Raw genomic sequence first — 25,581 nt, forward strand, 5'->3', positions numbered from 1 at the left:
TTTATTTACACGTTGGGCAGAGAAATAGCTGGGCTTTCCTTCACCCAGGGAAAGATTACATTAAAGGGGTATTCCAGCAATTTCAAGCTATTCAATAACTATTAGATCAGTGACGATCCTTACTCTGGGACCTCCACTAATCACAAAAGCTGGGGTCCCGTACTCTGCAGGGTCCTCTGAAATGAACGGAGCGGCGCACTGACACACCATTCATCTCTATGGTACTACTGGAAACGGCAGAATACAGCTTATGGCCATTTCTTGCAGGTCAGGTAGAAATAAAAAAAAATTAAAACGCATCAGTGAGTGTGCTCAAACTGCTTTTCCATTGATTTCGGGCAGCCCTGTGGGATAAGGGGATCCCATCTATGTGATCAGTGAGGGTCCCAGCGGTAGGACCCCCCACTTGGGAAAATTACCGGAACACCCTTTTAAAAGAATTGCAAGAATGTTTTTTTTTGCAAAACCCCCTACTGGACCTGGCTTCCAGCCTGCAATTCTCCGCTGGGCTCCCCTGATGTAAACATGGTTTGACATCACTGCAGCCAATCACTGGCCGTGGCAGAGACTGGATCCCCATGCGTCATGTGACCATCTGTCATGACGTAAGGGAAGCTGGTCATCGGCTTCAAACCAGATATTTACATCAAGGGAGCCCAACGGAGCATTGCAGGCCGGGAGAAGAGGCTGGGAGCTAGGGAGGATTATGTTGCAGAAATTTCCGCAATTGAGAATCAGTTCCATTTATTGAATGGGGCAGCAAGCAAATTAACTTCTGCAAGTCCCAGTCAAGTGAAAGGAACTGGTTCGCCGTTGCTGAAATTTCTGCAACAAAATATGTAGCGTGGGAAGGCACCAGTTTAAGTATCTCTCTGAGAACAAAAGGATTGGACATGCCAAAATCCAGCAGTCCGGTCCTTACTTCCTTCGATATTTGCCATTAGGCCCCTTAATAGCTGGTTTTGCTTACTAAAATAATCAAGGTTAGGCTGAAATTCCTGCATCCATGTAAATACCCTGGCCAAGGTGGAGTACATCTACAGAAGAGTGAACCTTCCTGTGTATGCAATGCTCAGCGCAAGTGCACCCTAAAGAATGAAGGTATCTGGACACTTCTCGACAAATGTAAATGTCAATGACAAACAGGAAGATGCAACTATTAACAGTTTAATCCCATAAGTCTAGATATTGGCAGCCATTTTGACTTTCCAGAAAGGTGGAAGGAGGAAGTCTGTACATGTGACGCAGAGCCCATGCAAATGTTACACACCATTATATAAATCGAGGATATTTACTGACAAGAAAGGCAGACAATACAGCAGCGAGATGTTATTAATCCCAGGAAACAGATGGGATCTAAAACTTGGGTTTCCTCTGTCACCGAAAAAATAATTTATCAAAATCATAGAAAGAAAAAAAATAAATCACTAATTGGATGCAGGCCACAAAACAGAGGGAAGCGGACAGTCCAGAGCTCGCACCTAAATATTATCACATTTCAAGGTTTCGTTCCGATTTAAATGACAATTTTAACATTTAAGACTGATTCCACCCTTATAGTTTTCAATTTTGAATGAAATGTAAATTAAAGGGGTTGTCCATGCTTTGGGCCTTTCAGCCTCCATGATGCTGGACCTGGGGAGGAAAGCATTCTTACCTGCTCCTGCCACTGGGTTCTGTTGTATTCAGTCCCCCAGCGACAGGTTCTAGACCCGCGTGCTAACATCCTGTTTTACGGGAGTCATGTGACACAATGATGTGACGCAAAGGGGATACATCACTGCTGCGGCCAGTCATGGGTCGTAAGGGCGCATGTGACCCCTCCCATCAAACCAGATGTTGGCACAGGGGGCCAGAATGTGTCAGTGGGGAGCATGTAGGTATGCTTCCCTCTGCAGGTCAGACAATGTGAGGAAGGGGTCAGGCTAAAAGGTCCAAGAACGTGGACAACCCCTTTAAATGAACCCTAACTGGAGTTTCCACATTCAAAAAAACTCGGATGAAATCCTTTTGAAATTCATTCAAAGGGTTATTATCCAATTTTTGATATGTGGAAACATCCAATAATACACCCATCATCTGTTGATAATAAATATCCTTATCCATTAACACAACCGAACCCTCTTTGTCTGCATTTAAATTATTATATCACTGAGGCCAGCTAATTCCTTTAAAGATAATTTCTGTTTATATGTTAGATTATCATGAATATCTGCCTGTGAATAAGAACTTTGTATGGCAATAAGTTCTCTCTCTATGGTTTCCTGAAAGACATCCATACTATGAGTCTGGGATTTTAAAGGATAAAAATGAGGAGTCAGTGCTTTACGCTGGGTTCAGACCTGAGCGTTCGCAATGGAGCGCTCTGTATGCGTGATTGCGCGATTGCAAACGCCCGTACAGAGACAAGCGAACGCCCATTGTCGCGCGTTCCCGGAAGTCTATGTACGGGAACGCGCGACAAGACGCCCCAAAGAAGCTCATATACTTCTTGGGGCGTCGGGCGTTTTACAGCGCGATCGTACGCGCTGTAAAACGCCCAGATGAGAACCATTCCCATAGGAAAGCATTGGTTTCTCCTTGTTGAGCGTTTTACAGCGCGTAGGAACGCGCTGTAAAACGCTCAGGTGTGAACCCAGCCTTATATGACTCACTTGAGCTGTTCTATGTTACTGAGTCCTCATTTTCTTGCTGCAAACACACCAGGGAAAGTTGTTCCTTAAAGGAGAATCCCATATAATTATTCTCAGTGAACCTGCGTGTTCGAGTATTTAGCTGGCTTTAAATATATATATATATTAGTTTTTTTTTAAATTAAAAACATTTTTAATTTTTTCTCCCCTTTCATGCTTATCCCATGGAAAATTGAAGCGAACGCAAACATGTTTTTGTCAAAGGGGATAGAATCTTGCTTTTGACAATGCTAACCACGAAATGCAATTTAAAAAAACTACCCTTTTATTCTATTTATATGTTGTGTCTTTGTGTAGCAGAGCCAAATTAATGATGACATTTGCATATGGGTTTTCATAGCATAATACACAAAGATGCATTACTCATGTAATTTTATAGGTGTACTTTGTATTGTATATATAAGGCTATATGTCTATATAATAATAATTTTTGTATGTTATTGAAATATAATGTCAGTGTGTGGCAAGTTAATGAGAGATCACCTGTACTGGGCTATTCCCACCCCTGGAAGTGATTGGAAGGGGGTGGTATATCTGAAGCCCTGCAGTGAACCTCTCATTAGGTTACGACTAAGAACACACCCGTGTTTGAAACGCGTCAACCATGCTGGGGTGAAGGTTTGTGTCTATACGAGTTACATGCTACAAGAAATAAATAAAGGCAACCGAGTTATTACAAGTGCTGGAACCATCTTTTTTTCTTATATTAAACAAGTCCAGAGTCAGGGTTCCCCACTGATCCGTGATCAATTGGAAGGCTTCTTGAGAGACGGACCATTCACCCGGATCAAGACTCCGTCTGCTGAGAAAATCTGCCTTTGTAGTTACGCTGGGTTCAGACCTGAGCGTTCTGAAACGATTGTACTGGCGTTTACAATCGCGCATACAGAGACAGGCGTGCGCACATTGTCGCGCGTTCCCGAAAATCTATGTGCGGGAACGCGCGACAAACGCCCAAAAAAAAGCTCAAGCACTTGTTTGAGCGTCGGGCGTTTTACAGCGCGATCGTACGCGCTTTAAAACGCCCAGGTGAGAACCATTCCCATAGGGAAGCATTGGTTCTTGCCTGTTGTGCGTTTTACAGCGAGTAGGAACGCGCTGTAAAACGCTCAGGTGTGAACCCAGCCTTAGTGTTCCCTTCAGATATACTGCTGAAAGGGATGTTACATTATTTTCTGCCCAATTAAAGATCTGGTGGGACAGGTTTTGCAGATGGCTGTGTCTTGTTCCCCCCTCATTCTAAACTAATGCCACTGCTGTCGAATTGTCCAAATGGATTAAGTGACTTTGCGCCCCTTTCAAGGCTTCCCAAATTGCTCTTAGTTCCTTATAATTGGATGAAAGAGGTTTTATGGTGTTGGTCCAGATTCCATGAAATACATATTTGTCTGTGTGAGCTCCACAGCCCCAAGAGCTTGGGTCAGTTAGGGAAACTTCTGTTCCCAAAATACTCCCTTTTCCAGGTTCTTGTTCTGCCGCCACCACTTCAGAGACTTTCTGACTTCCTTGGTCAGGATAATCTTTTGTTCCAGGGTCATCTGAGACCTGTTCCAAATTTGAGGATAAGTTGCTGATCTTTCCATTATACCTTAAACCTTGTGTGGGATCTACTCTGGTTTTGGCTATAAAATCACTATTTTCATCTTTATAAATCTATTAATCAATCTATCAATCTATCAATCTATCAATCTATCTAACCACCCAAACAATAGCACATGAAAACAGGGTTCCTAAGATCTTCATGCCTTCCCTGATTAAGCATACTGGCCTTTTCTGGAATTGGTGTATTTTGTATTTTACAGTGGCTTGCAAAAGTACTCACCCCCATTGACTTTTTTTTTATGTTTTGGTGCCTCACAACCTGGAATTAACAGATTGTTTGAGGATTTGCATCATTTAATTTACAGAACATGCCCACAACTTTGAAGATGTTTTTTTTTTTTTGTGAAGCAAACTATAAATAGGACAAAATAACAGAAAAAGTCAATGTGCTGAACTATTCACCCCCCTAAAGTCAATACTTTGTAGAGCCACCTTTTGCGGCAATCACAGCTTTGGATAAGTCTCCACTGGGAGTTTTGCCCATTCCTCCGTGCAAGACTGCTTCAGTTCCTTAAAATTAGATGTTTGCGCTTGTGAACAGCAATCTTTAAGTCTGACCACAGATTTTCTATTGCAGGCATCCTCAAACTGCGGCCCTCCAGCTGTTGTAAAACTACAATTCCCACAATGCTCTGCTGTAGGCGGATACCTGTAGGCTGTTCGGGCATGCTGGGAGTTGTAGTTTTGCAACAGCTGGAGGGCCGCAGTTTGAGGATGCCTGTTCTATTGGATTGAGATCTGGGCTTTGACTCGGCCATTCCAACACATTTACATGTTTCCCCTTAAACCACTCAATTGTTGCTTTAGCAATGTGTTTGGGGTCATTGTCCTGATGGAAGGTGAACCTCCGTCCTAGGCTCAGATCACGCACAGTGTGGTACAGGTTTTGCTCAAGAATATCCCTGTATTTAGCACCATCCATCTTTCCCTCAACTCTGACCAGTTTCCCAGTCCCGGCTGCTGAAAAACATCCCCACAGCATGAGGTCGCAAAAAACACCACCAGAGGTCGCAATAACGCCTGTACAAGCGCCATTGACGGCAGTTCGGGCCATTTTACTCCTTGGAAAAAGTCTAAGGCTCCTTTCACACCTGCGTTCAGGTGTCCGCTCGTGAGCTCCGTTTGAAGGAGCTCACGAGCGGCCCTGAACGCAGCCGTCTGGCCATAATGCATTCTCAGTGGAGGCGGATCCGCTCAGAATGCATGCGCCTGCCAGCGCTCAGCCTCCGCTCAGTGAGCGGACACCTGAACGCTGCAAGCAGCGTTCGGGTGTCCGCCTGGCCGTGCGGAGGCGAGCGGATCCGTTCCGACTTACAATGTAAGTCAATGGGGACGGATCCGCTTGAAGATGACACCATATGGCTCAATCTTCAAGCGGATCCGTCCCCCATTGACTTTCAATGTAAAGTCGGAACGGATCCGCTCAGGCTACTTTCAGACTTAGAAAAATGTTCTAAGTTCTAATGCAGACGGATCCGTTCTGAACGGAGCCACCGTCTGCATTAATATGAGCGGATCCGTTCAGAACGGATCCGATCGAACGCAGGTGTGAAAGTAGCCTAAGGGGTACCAATACGCCTTAGACTTTTCCCCTACATTCAGCACTGAATGGCACAGGCAGCGCAGTGATGCTGCCTGTGCCTGCAATAACCAATAGCAAAGCTCCTCACAGCACAGAGCTTTGCTATTGGTTAGTTCAGGCGGGTGCCGCAGCAATACAGACCTCTGCAGCAGGGGAAGCTGGCGGGAGATGAAAGGAGGAGGGGCCGCCACCCGAGGATGGCTGTACCAACGAGAGCAGGGCGCGCTGCTCAAGGACCACAGCAGATATGTCCCAGACATCAAGATGGAGGCACACAACAAGGTGGTAGCAGCAGCCTGTGATGTATGTAGTGCAGTGTGTGTAATGTGTGTGGTGCAGTATGAGATGCATATAGTCAAGTGCAGTGTGTGACCATCACACCCTGCCCCACATGCATCCCACCCTGCCCCACACGCATCCCACCCTGCCCCACACGCATCCCACCCTGCCCCACACGCATCCCACCCTGCCCCACACGCATCCCACCCTGCCCCACACGCATCCCACCCTGCCCCACACGCATCCCACCCTGCCCCACACGCATCCCACCCTGCCCCACACGGCTAACATATACTTTTTCTTTTTTTTTTTTTTTACAATGGAATTCTATGGTGACAGATTCCACAGTATGGCGGCGTCTGTTAACATATATAAGTTTTTTGTGTGTACATTAAATGTATGACAAAAACTTGAAGTGAACCCAGCCTAGCTGACAGGGAAGAAGCTGAACAGACACCACCCCCCCGACTATGACGGAAACTTGTCTTTTTATCAGACAAAAAAGTGCTGCATATAAGGCTTTTTTCTCTGGTCTTTTTGACAGAATCTGCAACAGAGGTTCCAAACGCAGCCTCCAACACAGATGTGAACAAGTGTAGGCCTATATATTATGTATTTGAATTACTGCAAATTTCATACTCCATGGGTAAAAATACTCCTCAAAAATGGTAAGAGGAGTATTTTTACTCTTCTGGAAAAAATGTAGTGCGACCTCTGCACACAAATTATCAGCCACATAAGTAGAAGGGATCAGCAGAGGTATCACACCCCAGACCAGACCCCAAAATTAAGTTAGACCTCAGACCAGAACGCCTGATTAAATCCAGCTCCAAGACTACAAAATAAACACCGACCAGAGCAAATAAAAATGTGGCACTCCATCAGTTGAAAATGAAGAAGTGTATGTATGTCTCATGTATTACCAGATAATTGCAATAACTCTCCTTTCTTCTTATTTATTATGTACAAACCAGCCTTAGGCCTCATTCACATCTCAATGTTTGTCCAGTTGCTTCCATCAGTGACAGCCCAAAAACACAGAACAGGTTCAGATCTTTCCATTATACCTTAACCCTTGTGTGGGATCTACTCTGGTTTTGGCTATAAATCACTAATCCATCTAATATCCATCTATGATCGGTCTACTGCACCACCCAAACAATAGCAATCGTATGCTTACCACCATCCATATGCTGGCAGAAGGGGCTCACCTCTACCGCCTAGATTTACACAGAGTCGACTGCCACCACCACACATCCTAAGGGGGCCATCCATGACCCATCAGACATAAATTTAGGCTTTGTTTACACAGCACAAGAGCCTGTAAGGCTGGGTCGTAGGCCACTGGGTAGGCACAGAATGGCATGCATTGCAAGTAGCCTCCCATTATTATTTTAAAAAAAAGTATATCATATCCATATATACATATCTACGTATGCCATATCATCTTTTTCTTACCCTTTCTGCATTAAATAACATTGTCTAATGTGCTATTCTATACTTAAAAAAAATTGGCTAGCTGACAAAAACAGGCCAAATGTATGATGCACAAAGGTAGATCCCCTTGGCCTTCGCTGGGTGAAATGAGGACTATTGATACATTGAGTAAATGTGCTAGAGGCTTTCCCAGTGCATATACTTATTAACGGAGCTCTCTGTCATAATTGACTAAGGGTACCCGTCCATCACCACCCATTTGCTGACAGTCGTGGGAGATCCCTGTAGGTGCATAGATGGTGAGGAACGTATGGGTGATATGAAATGCTTCCATTGCCTTAATTCACCTTTCCTCCCATCCTTTGGTTGTGTTTCAACTGTACTAACTGTGTAACTATATAAATGTACGGGTGATGGTGGTGCAGGAGAAACACCACACCTCAAATACTGGTCTGGGGCAAAAACAAGCATAGTAACAATTGGCTGAAGCTCAGCCAACCACTGTTAGGCTTAAATTCAGCACCAAATCCGCCGGTTATTCAGTAATCCAGAAAGCAGTGCCACTGAGTGCAGACAGCACAGGCGGTGGTCAGCACAGACGGTGGTCAGTATAGGCGGTGGGGCAGTGTGGCAGCAACTCCTGGGTCTGGCCAACACTTTTCCCAGTGAGATGCAAGTTGCAGTTTTATCGTCCACCAAAAGGGAACAACTATTGAATTAGAATTTTCCTACTACCCCCATTCTCAAAGCTGCGCTGAAATACACCGTCCGTTGTGCTGTGCTAACATAATAGAGAGGACTTCTGTGTAGTTTTCTCCCAAATCTAATACTTTGTACTCTCATAGGACTCTGTAAATTTAATGCACATTCATAAAGCTGGCGTTTTATGTTTAGGGACTCAGAAATTATCAAATGATAATCAAATGATTTAGCAATAAAGAAATAGATTTTCCCAGTTTCCTTAACATTTAGACTTCAGTGTTCAGCTACATTAAAGCGTACTGTTATTTAAATATGCTGTATAATGGCTTAAATGAAAAAGTATAGTAAACTTAAAAGGGGTTTTCCAGGATTTTAAATATTGATGACCTCTCCTCAGGATAGGTCATCAATATCAGAATGGCGGGGGTCCAACACCCAGAACCCCCGCCAATCAGCTGGTTGAAGAGAAGGCGCGCGCCATGGCAGGGCTGCCTTCTCTTTATTGTTTACCTGCTCGCCATCGATATCACAGTGGTGAGTAGGTGTAACTACAAGAAGCCATCCCATTCTCTTTTATGGGATGGCTTTGTAGTATTCAAGTGTATAGGAACGTGCCGTCACATAGATGTTTATAGGACAACTTGTTGTAATAACACCTACTCACCACTGCAATGCAGAGGGCGAGCAAGTAAATAATTAAGGAAAGGCTGAGCTGGCACGACGCGCCTGCTCTTCAACCAGTTAGTCGGAGGGGGTGCCAAGTGTCTGACCCCCACGGATCTTATATTGATGACTTATCCTAAGAATCCAGAAAAAAAAAAAAACTTAAAGTCTGCGGTGTATATTAGCCTGGTGCACCTTCCTTTGCACCCCTCTCACAATTTCCAGGGATTGAAGGGCACCGATGTATACAGGCATACATCAATGTCAGTCATTGTCCACCGTTTTAACTCTTGTTTTTATCAAAACAGCAGAACGGGGCAGATTTACTAAGCCTGTAGGTGGCCTAAACTTACAGTGAACAGGCCCGCTGCATTAGATTTATCACAGGGGCTCAGGCTGGATGATAATCGTGGTGAACAGCTAGACATTTCTCTCTGACACTATAACAACTATCAATTGGCTAAGGGCTTGTTCACATCTGCATTGGAGACCCCATTCGGGGCAGTCAAAAAGACCAGACAAAAAATTCTGTGTGCGTGATTAAAAAAAAATAAAAAAAAAAATTGGGGAGCAAAACAATGGAAATACAAAGCGGTGATATGGGCTTACAATTTTTATGCCCTTTTCCCACTAAACAATTTTCCACTTCTCAAGCAAGTTGGAAAAAGTTGTAGGAACCATAGTTGTGCCAATATGCTCTACTTTTTAGACAGATTCTAGATGCAGACACTTAAATCTGGGCAAATATGTTTTCCAGTATACTGAACCTGTGGTTATAATTGTTCACGTATTTATATGGTTGTTGATGTTCTGAGATATAAGTGAATATTGTGTTCAGTGTGAGATTGTGAACCACATGCAAACAAGAGAGAATTTGATTGGCTGTCCATCTTTAGGTTCTTTGGACATTGTGACATCAGACACATTATATAAGGAGCTGCAGAGCCTAACATTCTCTTAAGGATTGTAGTTGACAGTGGAGTATTTTCAGTGTCTGTGAGCAGTTTGTACGCATTGAATATGGATAGTGAGGACTACCCAGATGAGAAATGGAGGAAGAAAGTCGAGGAAACAGAGCCAGCATTCTGGCCTTCTCAATTTGGAGAGGTCTTTTGGCCCAATCTAGAGACCATTCCTGAAGAGGAAGAGAATGAGGAAGGAGAGTGGATACAGGATGGCAAGGAAGAGAATGGAGATATGGACAAGCAAGACAACATCATTGGACTAAGAAGATTCCAAAATTGCTTTGACCTTGATAAAATCGGCGAGAAAGAGGAGGAAAGTGAAAAGATCCATATGAGAAGAAAGTGGTGGATTCCAAAATGTCTCAGAAAGAACAACAGCAGAGGAGCAAAGGCCCAGAAATCGGGATTTCTTAGTGCAGTCTTATGCTGTTGTAACATCAGGACATTGGAATAAAGGACTTAATATCAAAAACAGTTCCACCATGATAACATCAGATGTTCATAAGAACATCAGTATTGAATGGTAATCTTGGACTTCCCATCAGTGACCAGGCACCTGACATAAGACCTGCAGGGCAGGAGATACTAAGAACATATTATTTTTATTTGATTAACTCTTAAAAAATAAAATCGTTTTCTTTCAGCTCATGTGCTTTCTGTCTGGTATATTATGGTCAAATCTTGTTAGTTGTGGAATGTGGGGAGGGTAGAAGATCTGGGTTACATCCTCTGTGGGAGCTGTATTCATGGCTATATTAGCTGTCACCAGTTTCATGGTGTCCTAAGGGAAGCCTAAACTAGTGACAGATCCCTACTTTCTTTAGTTGACCCAGCCACTTTGCTAAAACCTTGTATTGCATGCTGATGAGTCCCATATTCATATGCTCCTGCCTTTTTCTGCCCACCTGCTGCTGATTCAGTTGGAAAAAACTGTTAGTCAGTGGCAGGAGGCACAGAAACCCAGGAGCTCATCAATATCAGGACTCGTCAGCATGTACTGGAGCTGCAAGGGTCCGTTCACACAACGGTTTTAATCGCAAAATTTTGATGTGGACAGCCACGCCGAAATGTTGCCGAAAACCCATCGGCAGCCACGCCGACACCAGACATGTCCCTTTCCATATTTAATGTGGACCTACAGATGTGATGGGGTGATTAGAACATAAAGAGCCTCTAACTAGATGTGGCACTAGCGGATTTGCTGCATGGTAAGGGAATATGCTCAATATTTGCATTTTATTGCAATAATTGATAGCTCTACTACGATTAAAGTGTCTCAGCTGGGAATCCCTTAGGCTAGATTCACACTAGCGCTTGTATTTTCAGCAGGATTCTAGACATATTTGCTGGGCTGTGGCCAGAATTCTGCTGGTCCCCATTATAGTTAATTGGCAACGGTGTGCATTTTTGACTCTATACACCACCACAATAGATTTGAATTGAAACAAACAAGATGTGCTTTAACTGCAGACTGTCAGCTTTAATTTGAGGGTATTTACATCCAAATCAGGTGAACGGTGTAGGACTTACAACAGTTTGCATATGTGCCTCCCACTTGGTAAGTAACCATGTATGTAATGTATGTGGTGCAGTATGTGATGCATGTGGTGCAGGGCTCGGTCGCCAATGCGACTTAGAATTGCAAAATGGCTACAAATGTCGCCATTTGCGCCTAGACCTTCCATCAAACATTGCGCTTCACACATGAAATCTCCATCGCCAGCCCGGCCAGAATAGCAACAAACCTCATCCTCCAATCAGGTGTCCAGTCCCATGCAGGTGAAAGACCTTGGATTCTGCTTACTGATTGGCTAATCTGGCACTCCTGCATTGTGATAGGCTGTCGCCGATCAGTGGGCAGGGCTTGGGATGGCAGGCGTTTTTATGGACAGCGCAAATAGGCTGCAGTATCCGGTCACTATCAGGGCGCGTGTGTGAAGGTGAGGGAGCCGGGGCAGACAGATCCTGGGCTCTCAGTGCCTGGAGTGGGCGGGTTTGGGTGGAGCACAGTGCTTGATCCCATGCTGAAACTTCCTAAGGCAGCCGGTGGCTGGTGCAGGTACAGGTAGTGTACTCCTGGGCAGTGCCCCGTGCAGTTGGTGGGCAGCAGGCCTGTAGTGGCAGCACATGTCTGCCCAGTCACCATGGCAGGGGTCATTGAAGGGTATATGAAGGCCATTACCTGGCACTTTCATGGCATGCTGGTGGAAGGATCTTTAATTCTATGTATCTGTGTGACCAGGCTCTGAGGCTGCTGCAGTGGCCAGTCCTCTGCCTCAGTGTAACTTGTGGAGGAAGAGTACTGGACAAGCAGGCGGGGAGGAAAGCTCCGTGAAATCATGTGCAATATCTCGGAGTGAGTCACATTGCCCTGGCCTTGTGTGGAGAGCCTCCACTCCGAAGTATGTCATTGCCCTTCTTTTCCATCACACGCCCAGCTCCATGTCTGTACAGATGTGCCGTCACTAACTACTGTATACCTTATTATAGAGAAGCCATGGGGGTATTGAGCTTAGTAGAGGGGCTCCTGCCAGTCACAGACTGCCTGGCACTGACCCCCCACCCCCCACTTATGCCATTCCTTTCACCGTAGTTATGCCCCAGGTCACTGAAGGACCGGTGAAGATATCTTCATGTATAGACTGCCAGGTGTCTGGGAACCTCTCCAATAATGAAAAAGTGGCCCCATACCCTATGGAGCTCCCTGAAATAAAAGCAGCAGGTAGTGTATGCACCTGCCACCCCATTCATTCTCAATTGGACTGCTGGGGATAGCTGAGGACAGTGCTTGGGTATTTCTGGCGGTCGCATAGAGAATAAATGTAGCGCCAAGGCGCATGCTTCACCAGCTTCTCCATTGGTTTTGGGGTATAGGGCAGTCCCAGTGGTCAGAAATATAAAACTATCCTGTGGATTATCAGATTACCAGAATACCCTTAAAAAGGGTAAAAATACTCCTCAAAAATGGTAAGAGGAGTATTTTCTCTCTTCTGGAAAAAATGTAGTGCGACCTCTGGCCACTACCATGTCTCACTGTGGGGATTGGTGTTCTGTGTGTGATGTGTTGGGTTTGCGCCGGACATAGCGTTTTCTTTGATGGCCGAAAAGTTCAATTTTAGTCTCATCAGACCAGAGCACCTTCCTCCATACATTTTGGGAGTCTCCCACATGCCTTTTCGCAAACTCAACGTGCCTTTTTATTTTTTGCTGAAAGTAATGGCTTTCTTCTGGCCACTCTGCCATAAAACCCAACTCTATGGAGCCTACGGCTTATTGTAATCCTATGTACAGATACTCCAGTCTCTGCTGTGGAACTCGGCAGCACCTCCAAGGTTACCTTAGCTCTCTGTGCTGCCTCTTTAAATAATGCCCTCCTTGCACTGTCCGTGAGTTTTGGTGGGCGGTGCCATGTTCTTTCCATTTGGTTATGATAGATTTGATGGTGCTCCTGAGGATCATGAAAGATTTGGATACTTTTTTTATAACCTAACCCTGACTTGTTTGGAGAGTTCCTTGGTCTTCATGGCAGTGTTTGGTTAGTGATGCCTCTTGCAGCCTCTGGGGCCTTTCAAGTGTGTATATGTAATGACAGATCATGTGACACTTAGATTGCACACAGGTGGACATCATTTCACTAATTATGTGACTTCTGAAGATAATTGGTTGCACTAGAGCTTTTTATGGGATTCCTAACAAAAAGGGGGTGAATACATAGGCACATGCCAATTTTCTGTTTTCTATTTCTAAACAAGTTTTATTTATATATTTTTCTCATTTCACTTCACCGACTTAGTCTATTGTGTTCTGATCCATCACATAAAATTCAGATTAACAAAACATTGAACTTAAGGCTGTAATGTAACAAAACATGAAAAAAGTCAAGGCACTGTAAATCCTGAATTTTTTGAGCAGGGAGAAACGCTCTCTGGAGATGGGAATCTAGCAAAATCCCCAGAAATATTTTGCGACTTTCTGGTACCAGACTGGAGTGTTCCCAATCCCAAGGTCTGAAAATGTGACACGATGGTCTGTAGATGAACCTGGAGAAGTTCTTTGTTGTGGGCTACTATTAACAGGTCGTCTAGGTATAGGATTATTAGAATGCCCTGCTGTCTGAGGCTTATCACCACTTCCACTATGACTTTGCTTAATATTCTGGGGCTGACGAGATTTCAAAAGGGAGACTGGAAATGATGAGTGTGACCCTTTAGTGGGACTGCAAACCGAAGGTGGTACCTGGATCTGGGATGGATTGGAATGTGTTAATAGGCATCCTTTAGGTCTAGTGTGACCATTACCGCCCCTTTCCGAATTCATTTTACCGCTGACTTTACTGTCTCCATTTTGAACTTTAGGTAGACCACAAATTTGTTTAGAGGTTTTAGATTTATTATAGTCCTGAATTTTCCCATTTGGCTTTTTATAATGAAGAGTCTGAAATAATGACCCCTGCCCTGTTATACCTGAGGGACAGGTTCTATCATACAAGCTCTGCTATGCTTGAAGTTAGGCAGGATTGTTGACCCGGAGGGAGAAGAGTTTCCACAAACTTTTGAGGGGGGAGTGAAGTTCTATTTGGTACCCTTCTCTTATTATGTTGCTTATCCAAGGATTTTACATGGTCTGCTCCCAGATGTCTACAAAGGAGCCAAGTCCGTCACCCACGATCTCGTCACTGTTTCAGGGCGGAGGTTTCCCCCTTATTGGGATTAAAGGGAGAACTTCGCCCCCCCCCCCCTCCCCGCCCCCTCCGCCTTTGCAGAGCTCTACCTCCCTGCCTTTCCCTTGTTTTTTGATCACGAAAAAAAATGATGATTATGTACCGGTAATGTTGTTTTCCGGAGTCCATGACAGCATCAGGAGAGAGGGATCCACCTCCCAGGACAGGAAACCCACAGGTATAAGTCTTCACAGACACCCCTTCTCCTCAGTGGTTTTTATAGACGAGACAAGAGACATCTTCAGTACATCCGGACCAGCTCCATCTCATGGTTTCAGTCATTATCAATATTTATTTAGTATTATATATATTTATTTTTTTTCTGCACACCCAGTGATGTAATGATCATTTATCCCTTCGTCCTATGACAGCACCAGGAGATATCCCAGAGAGTGAAAAATTAGGGGGGGGGGGGGGGGGGGGGGGCACAGCCTGAAGGACTTTGCGTCCAAAGGAAAGATTATTGTATTTACATTTAGTCATAGACTACTGGATTGCCTGCTCTTGACAGGTGCATATTATGTTTTTTATTTTGATTTAAAATTTTACTTTTATTATATGCTTTTTTAATAATAAATTGTGAACGTTTTTATGATGTCTAACCTACTAAATTAAAACTATCTCCAGAGCACCAGTGTATGCAATTCTTATATTTATTTATTCCCTTTTTCACACTATTATTGCAGTAGCAGTATATTAATTGCAGGGGCTCTCTTGTAGCTAGCCGTTGATAACTATTTTTGATGGCTCTATAGGTGCTGCATTAGTGACCTTTTACTATGAACTGTTAGCCATTTTGGGCTGGTGTTGGAATTGTAAAGCAGTTTGGTTACCTGTACAGCTGCCTGCTTGCTACTGTTTATCTGGCTTTATAACTGTGGCCATATAGTGGTAACACTCAATTCCTCATGACTATCTAGTTACATATGATTGTATATGCTGCTACTTTTCTTATGGCTCTGCTATTTCTGTGTCTGCTATCTGCTGGTGGTTTATTAGTATCGCTTGTACTGTGACAATGTTGCTATTGCTTCTGACTAGTAGTGGCAGCGGTTCGTCTCCTGCGCGTGCTGCCTGTGTTCGCTCGGCTATCTGCTAATTCTATTGACTTGTGTCATTTATTATGGTGGCACATTGGCTTCCTTAGCTGCCTGTTAGCTAGCCAACATAATGTGCCAAAGGAAAGATTAGACACTTCTGATAGGTTTAATCTATAGTGTCTATAGAAGGTAGAAGCAGAAGACCACATTGCTGCTCTGCAAATGTCTTGTATAGAAACCCCTGCCTTTTCTGCCCAGGAAGTTGCTATCGCTCTTGTGGAATGGGCCGACCAGCCAGATTCCTGCATAGAAAGATATGCCAAAGAAATAGCCTGCTTGATCCAACGGGCTAAAGTACTTTTACTAGCCGATTTTCCCTTATTCTGGCCTGAAAATAAGACAAACAATGAAGAGGACTTCCTCCAACCTTTTGTAGCCTCTAGGTATTTTAGGACACATTCTCTAACATCCAAAGAATGGAAATCTGCCTCTTCCTCGGATTCTCATAGAAAGAAGGAAGAATCACTTCCTGACTTCTATGGAATTCCGATACTACTTTGGGTAAAAATGCTGGGTCTGGCCTAAGACGGACACAATCATCTTGGAAAATCGTATATGGAGGGCTAATGGAAAAAGCCTGAAGCTCACTAATTCTCCTGGCTGATGTAATAGCTACCAAAAAAATACATTTTAAGGTCAGGAACTTAATTGGCAGAGAGTCTATAGGACTAAAGGGAGGTTTAACCAGGCCCTTAACACCAGATTAGGATCCCAAATAGGAGCTTTGAAATTCCTGGCAGGGAGACTCCTAGATATTAATTTACAAAACCGTATAATCCAAGGATGACATGCCAACCTGTAATCGAATAAAACACTGAGTGCGGCCACCTGGACTTTGATAGTACTCAGTGCTAGGCCTTTCTCTACACCTCTCTGAAGGAAATCTAAGATTTTACTTAACTGAAGAGGGAAGGATGTGCAAGGAGGGACTCCTAGAAACTTAAAAAAGGTAATTCAAGTTCTATCATAGATATTAGTAGTTACCGGCTTCCTACTTAACAGCATGGTAGCAACCACCGATTTAGAAAGACCCCTATCTATTAAAAGGCGCCGTTCAAAAGCCACGCCGTCAAATGGAGCTTTTTCACAGGGGGGTGGACAATAGGACCCTGAAAAAGAAAATCTGGGATCTCCGGAAGGACCCAAGGATCTGCTACTGACATCACTTGCAGCCAATAGAACCACGCTCGACGTGGCCAGAAGGGAGCAATCATGATGATTCTGGCTTTGTTTTCCCTGATCTTCTTGAGAACCCTCTGTATCAACTGAAGTGGAGGGAAGGCATATAATAGACCCTCACTCCAAGGCTGAACCAGAGCGTCTATCGCATCTGGTCGATCCCTGGGAGACAGGGAATAGAATCTTTTTACCTTCCTGTTCTCCCTGGTGGCAAGAAGATCTATTTGAGGCATCCCCCATAACTTGACAATCTTGCTGAAAACAGAAAGGTTCAGAGACCATTCCCTCTGATCCAGTGATCAACGGCTTAGAAAATCGGCCTTCCAATTGTCCACACCTGATATGAAGGGCCGAGAGGGACAAGGCTACCCCCTCCACTGGTGATGGATCATGTGACGGTCCATATGATGAGCGCAGTGACGTCATCAAAGGTCCTATCCCTACTGCAGAGCAAAGATGATGACAGAAGAGATGCCGGGCTGCGCGAACAAGTGGATTAAGGAGAGTTAAATTTTATTAATTTTTTTAACCCCTTCAGCCCTATTGTACTTTGCATTCTGTATTAAGAATGCTATTATTTTCCCTTATAACCATGTTACAAGGGAAAATAATAATGATCGGGTCCCCATCCCGATAGTCTCCTAGCAACCGTGCCAGAAAAACATTTCAATCACACCGCTTCCACACTTGCTTGCGATTTTCACGCAGCCCCATTCACTTCTCTGGGGCCTGTGTTGCGTGGAAAACGCACAATATAGAGCATGCTGCAATTTTGACGCAACGCACAAGTGATACGTGAAAATCACCGCTCATGTGCACAGCCCCATAGAAATGAATGTGTCCGGATTCAGTGTGGGTGCAATGCGTTCACTTCACGCATCGCACCCGTGTGGGAATCTCGCCCGTCTGAAAGAGGCCTTAGAATTTGAAAAGCAATTTCTAAACTTTTCAATACCAACTTTATTAAGCATTTTGCTACAGGAAATGTTCTCACATGTGAACACTAAGAATCATACAATAAACAATTCATATTACACCATGATACCTACATCTATTCTGAAAGAAGACAAATGGCGTATTGCCAAATCCCAGAACTTTATCATGGGCGCATTCATGCAATACCTCATTAAAAAATGCATAAAAATTAATGTTTATGGCAGAAATGTCAAGCCTAAGACAAACAACGCCTTGTAAATATAAAGGTTCAAGATGTGCAGAGTTCATACACGCCACTCATGTCTGTACGTAAACGTGAGTCAAAAACAAATGTCCTGATTATGTGCAGGGAGAAGTTACCAGTAGATGTGCATCTGCTCCTCTGACCGGATTGCACAGCATTAGGGCTCATGCACACAAACGTATTTTCTTTCCGTTCAGTTTTCTTTGTGGACCTCATGCAGAACCATTAATTTCAATGGGTCCACAAAAAACACCCTAGATTCTCCATGTGCATTCTGTTTCTGTATTTCCGTTCCGCAAAAAATAGAACGTGTCGTATTATTGTCTGCATAAAAGGACAAGGATAGGACTGTTCTATTAGGGGCCAGCTGTTCTGTTCAATACGGATTGCACGGGAATGTCATCTGTATTTTTTACGGATCCGTGTTTTGTGGACTACAAAATACGCAACGTCATGTGCATTAGCCCTTATACTGATTTATAATAATGTAACCCTGAGGGTCCTGGAATCTATTGTATTCCACTTGACAGCATTATGTTAGTGTAATTCAGTAAATTTTAGGACTCTAAGGCCCCTTTCACACGGGCGAGTTTTCCGCGCGGGTGCAATGCGTGGGGCTGTGCACACGAGCGGTGTGCGTTGCATGAAAAATCGCAGCAAGCTCTATTTTGTGTGTTTTTCATGCAACGCAGGCCCCATAGAAGTGAATGGGGCTGCGTGAAAATCGCAAGCAAGTGCGGATGCAGTGCAATTTTAAACGCACTGTTGCTCGGAGACGATCGGGATGGGGACCATGGTGTTGGATCATGTGATGAGCACTGTGACGTCACTACGGGTCCTTTTCCTCAGAGATGAAGGCAGAAGAGAAGCCGGGCTGCGCGATCAAGGTCGAGTTAAATTATTTATTTCATTTATTTTTAACCCCTCCATCACTATTGAACTTTGCATTCTGTTTTAAGAATGTATTATTTTCCCTTATAACATGGTTATATGGGAAAATAATAGCAATCTACACAACACCGAACCCAAACCTGAACGTCTGTGAAGAAGTTCGGGTACCAAACATGCTCATTTTTCTCACGCACGTGCAAATGCATTAAAATGTTTTGCACTCGCTGGAAAAAAAACAAAAAAAAAAAAAAAGCGCACATTTTCCCGCGACGCACCCGCATCTTATCCAGGCCAAAAACATGACGCCCGTGTGAACTCAGCCTAAGGGCTGTTTCACACGAGCGGATGCCGTGCGTGGCATCCGCTCCGTGAAAGAGTGCCAAAACCCGATGCAGACTGCAGAGGCACGGAGCATTAACATGACTGATAATGCTCCGTGCCTCTCTCTGACCTCTTTACTACGAAATCACGGTGACAACTTTATCTCACTGTGATTTCATAGTAAAGAGATCACAGAGAGGCACGGAACATTATCAGTCATGTTACTGCTCCGTGCCTCTGCAGTCTGCATCGGGTCTTGGCTGTCTTTCACGGAGCGGATGCCACGCACGGCATCCGCTCGTATGAAACAGCCCTAAGGGTTACACAGCATTATAAATCAGTATCATGCTGTGTGATCCTGTCAGAGTAGGGGAGGCCAGAAAGGGGGTATACAGGATAATGGAATAAAGAGGCAAAAGGTATTTGAGTGCAGTTTGGATTTGAGTCTCTTCCACTGCGAGTGGAAACGCCATTGCTTACATTCTAGAAGCTAGAAGACATACATATGATCTTACCTGCTTATCTTCCTCTTCAGCCAAGCCATGAGCCAAATGTGCACTAAATGTGCTTTTCCCAACTCCTCCCTTTCCTGAGAGAACCAGAATCTTGTGTTTCACTGATGACATTTTTTCTTTGATTTCTTCTATTGCTAAAAATGGAATATGAAATGGGACAATATTAGGCTCTCTGGTCGGGGGATGGCAAATCCCTACAGGGTAGCAAGCTGGCATATACAGTGAGGGAGCAGAATGGAACGTTCCACTATGGCCGTGGGCAAACCACCAGCCTGGTTATAGAAGGTACCCGATACACGCAAAAACCCTACGTGGTCTGTGGGGGCCCATTCACCATGCATCAATTCCAAATTGGAGGTCCCAATTGCAGTAGCAGAAGTGTCCATGGGACAAAAGGAATCAGCCACATGAGGTTTCCATCCTCTTCATAATTCATTTAAAGGGGTATTCTCATCTCATTTATAGCATATCCACAGGATGTAAATGTCTAACAGGTGCAGGTCCTACTTCTGAGACGCTCATCTATCTCTAAAAAAAAAGGTGCCCGACCCTGTCCTGTGAGAGGTGGCTGGGTTTACAAGAACAGACAAACCCAATGGGCTGAGAGTTCTGGACATTATGAAAAAGTGTAGCAAAGCACGCTGGGCTGTTTCTGTAAACCCGGGCACCTCCTGGGGCCTGGATGCAAAGCACGCTGGGCTGTTTCTGTAAACCCGGGCACCTCCTGGGGCCTGGATGCGGGAGCCAGAGGCTGTAGAGATGCCATACATGTCTGATATTGACCACTGATTCCATACAACGGTCATCTGTAATCTGTGGGAAATACTGCAGCAAGTGTTCAGTTCCACTGCAGCGCCACCACAGGGGAAACACAGCATTGCATGCCACCCATTGAAAGTAAAGGGGTTTCCTGAGATTTTCTTACTGATGACCTATCCTCAGGATAGGTCATCAGTATCTGGTGGGGGTCCGACACCTGGGATCCACACGATCAGCTGTTAGAGAAGGCCCCTGTGCTCCTATCAGCGCCACGTTCTTCTCACAGTTTTTCCTAAGCCAGTGATGACATGTTCCTCGGTCACACTGCCTATGAGTAGCTCAGTCTCATAGAAGTGAATGGGGCTAAGCTGCAATACCAAGTACAGCCACTATACAATGTACAGCGCTGTGCTTGGTCAGCTGTAAGGTCAGATACTGATGACCTGAGGATAGGTCTTCAGTTAGAAAACCATTGAAAACCCTTTTATAGAAGCACTCCCACAAAAATGGTTATTCTCTGACCTGTTAGAAGGGAGCATGATGTCATCTGTACTGAATGTGACCTTCTCATCAGAGCTATCCCCTCTCTTCTAATTGTAGCCGTGTCATGTGACTAACTCCCTGATCTCCAGTTGACACCGGACAGGAAGTCAGTCACTTCTCCATTAATTCCACACAAAATCTGGAGAGTCAGAGTGTTGGTCACCTGACACAGCTGAGGGGCAGAAGGGAGGTTATAACTCACAAGTACAGTCACTGGTAAAAAGATTACCTTCACTACGGCTTTAAAGGACAGAGAACTAACATTTTTGTGGGAGTGCTTCTTTAATGGGTCCATTAGAGACAGATGCCATCCACCCTGGTAACAGGTGAAGGTTCTGAACCAGGAACTCTACCAAATCAGAATTCTGGTATTCTGAACCAGACAAGACCTTTAAAAGGAAATAAAGATCCAATGGGGCAAACAGAGGTTATGGAGGAACGTACCCATACGACATAAAAAGGTTGTCCAGTTTTTACCAGTGGTGGTCTGTCTCCAGGATTGGCGGGGGTGCGGGCGTCAGACCCTTGCCAAACACAGAATTCCCTTTCAATGTAGCCGACTTCCAGTGCAAAACGACACAGCTCCATCCACTGTGTATTGGACGAAGCTGGTTCCGACAGCACTGCCCCCATTGAAGAGACTGGGAGTACTGCAGTAATGACCAGTTCCATTCACTACACAGTGGACGTAGCCGTGTCGTCCCAGCACCAGAGCTACACTGAAACAGCCGATCGGTGGCGATGCAAACACAGCAGTCCATCTGTGAAGAACCTGCGTTTGGTCTATGTATTACCAGACACTGCTAGGCTGAATATTAGTTTCCAAAGCAGCTGATACCAATGGTCTGTGAAAGCAACAGACCAAATCCGGATGGGCGCCCACGTTATGTCTGTGGTTTCCACGGATCCATAGACTATAATGTGTGTGAGGGATCTGTAATCACAGACAAAACAGGGCCTGCTTCTGTGGTGTCACCACGGACCCACAATCTGTGAATACACACATTTAAGGGGTTGTTGTCATCTCAAGCATTGGTGATACATTGCTAGCAAATGCCCCCAATGTCCTAGAACAGAGTCCTGGGCATGTGTCGCCACCCTCCATTCATTCTTTTCTGCGGGACTGCCCTATAGATGTGAATGGAGTAGTGGTCGCGCTTGTTTGGTGCCCTCCCCGTTAATTTCGATAGGACTTCTCACTGCTCGGCTATTTAGAAATGAATGGAGGACAGCCGCATGATGTGGCATCCGAAGTCGAGTCGCTCATCCCTAGTACCCATCATGTTAATAAAGTTCTGACGTATCACAGTCCCATCACGTCAGAGGTCTTCATCAGTGGTGTTCCAAATGCTGAAATAAGGGGCCGTCTGGCTGAGCCTCTTCCTTCTGTTGGGTTTGGGTGATGTGCAGATAAGCTCTCTCTGAATCTCTACACCTCTTTCCCCGATCAGAGAGGCACTTGTCACTATGACAAATCCCGACATCTGTCACAGTAGTAAGGAGGGGTGGCCCTGTAAAATGGGCAGTCAGCCATGTTACCTGCCTCTATACCTTCATGTATCTACTGCAAGTAACTGGTTACAGAAGAACGTACACCATTACACCGACAGCTCCATGTCCTAGTGAAAACTGCTGCATTAGGCTACTTTCACACTTGAGTTGTTAATTCCGGTATTGAGATCCAGCAAATGACCTCAATACTGGAATTAAACGGATCCGTTTTGATTTTACACATCAGGATGCATCCGTTCTGTTCGGATGCGGTTGTGTGAAATCCAAAACAGAAAAAAACTGATCTGTCATTAAATACATTGAAAGTCAATGGCTGACGGATGCCTTAGGCTACTTTCACACTGGCGTTTTGGCTTTCCGTTTGCGAGATCCGTTCAGGGCTCTCACAAGCGGTCCAAAACGGATCCGTTTTGCCCTAATGCATTCTGAATGGAAAAGGATCCGCAAAAGCATCAGTTTGCCTCCAATTAGTCTCCATTCCACTTTGGAGATGGACACCAAAACGCCGCTTGCAGCGTTCTAGTGTCCATCTGACGAAACTGAGCCAAACGGATCCGCCCTGACACACAATGTAAGTCAATGGGGACGGATCTGTTTTCACTGACACAATAGAAAACGGATCCGTCCCCCATTGACTTTCAATGGTGTTCAAGACGGATCCGACTTGGCAATGTTACAGATAATACAAACGGATCCGTTCTGAACGGATGCAGACGGTCGTATTATCTGAACGGATCCGTCCATGACGCGAGTGTGAAAGTAGCCATTGTTTTTAGTGATGGATCCGTCTTTATGACCGGACACATAACAGAACGCTGCCGGGACGGAAGACATCCTGATTAGAGATGAGCGAACCTCTGTTTTAAGTTCGGCGTCTAAAGTTCGGGTTTGGATTAGCGGAGAATCCCGATCTGGAACCGAATATGGATTCCGACTTCCGTTGTGGTCCGTGGTAGCGGAATCAATAATGGCCGATTATTGATTCCGCTACCACGGACCACAACGGAAGTCGGAATCCATATCCGGTTCCAGATCGGGATTCTCCGCTAATCCAAACCCGAACTTTAGACGCCGAACTTAAAACAGAAGTTCGCTCATCTCTAATCCTGATGCATCCTGAATGGATCTCTTTCCAGTAAGAATTCATGAGGACGAAACGGAAACATAGCAGAGCTACAACTTCCAGCATGCCCTGACAACTCCCCATGCTGGACCTTGTAGTTCTGCAGTAGCCTGTCACAGGTTGAACCCCACTGCTACAACACAGACAGGGCAGGGTTCCTGCCGCCCGCGGTATTCATCACCTGGGTCCGGTCCTGCCGCCGCCCCGGAGGCGCATGCTGACTGGTTGGGACACCCCTGACAGGCCGAGCTCTTCCCCGCATCACTGCTCCCCGTGCCGGGACAGTCTGTGGAAGAAAAACACAACGCGTTAACCACGCTGAACCAGTGACCGCAGAGCTCCCGGTGCCCGCCTCACTCACGCTGCGGGGCGTCCTCCGGCACATCAGCCATAACACCACGTGAACCGCGCGATTCTTTCTAAAAGAAGTAGAACCTCAACTTGTTTACTTCCGGCATTGATGCGCTCCGCGCCTCGTTTTGGTTCCGTAATTTTTTTTTTTTGCTATTATTTGTAACAGCTTTATTGATAGTAACAAAATGATAATCCTGTGACATTTCAGTAAGGGCGACTCCTCCAATATCTCTAGTTTTGATAAATGCCCCATATCGTAAAAACAACAACAACCTGATGGTCATTTTAGTGGGAGGAAACAAATCATACTGGACCTATTATAGCCCTAATGGAGTCCTACAAATCTGCATATATCCCAGTGAGTTATAATGGGGTCCCCCATTGTGGTTTACATAGATAAAAAATACCAAAATCCCGATGGAAAATGAATAACGCAGCAAAGCCAAACAGAAGCCATTACAGAAGTACAGGGTGGCCCACGAAAAAGTAGGCCACCTCCAGCGATAGCACGAGAAGATGAACGAGCAAGTGGATACATTATTATAATACTATTCAGACTCTGAATACAACGTGTAGCTGGTGGCTTTGTCCCTACGTGTCGGCAAAGGTCTCTTGCGTTTCCTTATATGATCTGCTTCGCACATAGCCTTCCGCAATCACTGTTCGCTGTTCCATGGAGAACAACATGTTTCTGACACAATAGGCCACTTTTATCAAACTGAATAATAAATCAGTCTTAGTTGCCAATGGCAACCAATCAGAGCTCAGCTTTCAGTTCCTCCAGGGCTCTGAAAAAAGAGGAAAACTGAGCTCTGATTGGTTGCTATGGACAACTAAGACAAATTTACTATTAGGGAGTCTGATTCGGAGATATTGGAGGCGGGCTACTTTTTCATGGACCACCCTGTATTACGGCTCTGTGGAGTTCCTACAGAGCCGTTATATGCCTGTGTGCATGAGACCTGTCTACTCTTGCTTGTCTTCACTATGAAGTCATGCCCCGAAGTCATCAACAAGTTTTCCTCCAAACACACCTAAGGTTGCCACCCGGACGATAAACCACAAGCTGTCTATTTGGTATTACCACTGGGAGGTCATGCTGGTGTTTAATTTGTACCAGCAATTATAATTTTCCTATTAGTAGCCAAGAAGGCTTGAGATACCTTCTGCTGCTAAGCACTGTATCTTAGGCCAGGTAAAGCTGACAATCTAGGCTTCAAACCAAGACTGGGATCACAGTGCTAGCTGCCATACAGCTGGAGATAGAGCCTCTAGAAACTCATGAAGATCTCATTCCAGACCCAGTTTCTAAAGTTGTCAGCTTTAAAAAAGACATGGTTTATATCTTTAGCCATGCTTCCCACATGTCCCTCTTTTGGAGAACAGTCCCCCTTTTTGACCCAAATCCCTCTGTCCTTACTAAACTGCTGTCTGTTTCCTATATGTATATTAGACCTCAAC

At 44.9% G+C, this 25,581-nt stretch overlaps 1 protein-coding gene across 1 annotated transcript in view; it reads right to left on the reverse strand.

The window, feature by feature from the left end:
• Positions 1–24,263, reverse strand: part of NUBP1 (nucleotide binding protein 1) — a 66,622-nt gene extending 42,359 nt beyond the window's left edge. The window contains exons 1-3 of the mRNA XM_044303271.1: positions 24,128–24,263; positions 23,948–24,052; positions 19,830–19,963 (exon numbers count right to left, since the gene is read on the reverse strand). Of these exons, the coding sequence (XP_044159206.1) occupies positions 19,830–19,963; positions 23,948–24,052; positions 24,128–24,158 (270 nt within the window). The 5' untranslated portion in view covers positions 24,159–24,263. The remainder of the gene's footprint in view (positions 1–19,829; positions 19,964–23,947; positions 24,053–24,127) is intronic.
• Positions 24,264–25,581: the final 1,318 nt, after the last annotated feature.

This window comes from Bufo gargarizans, chromosome 8 (genome assembly GCF_014858855.1).
Source record: "Bufo gargarizans isolate SCDJY-AF-19 chromosome 8, ASM1485885v1, whole genome shotgun sequence".
Lineage (NCBI taxonomy): Eukaryota > Metazoa > Chordata > Amphibia > Anura > Bufonidae > Bufo > Bufo gargarizans.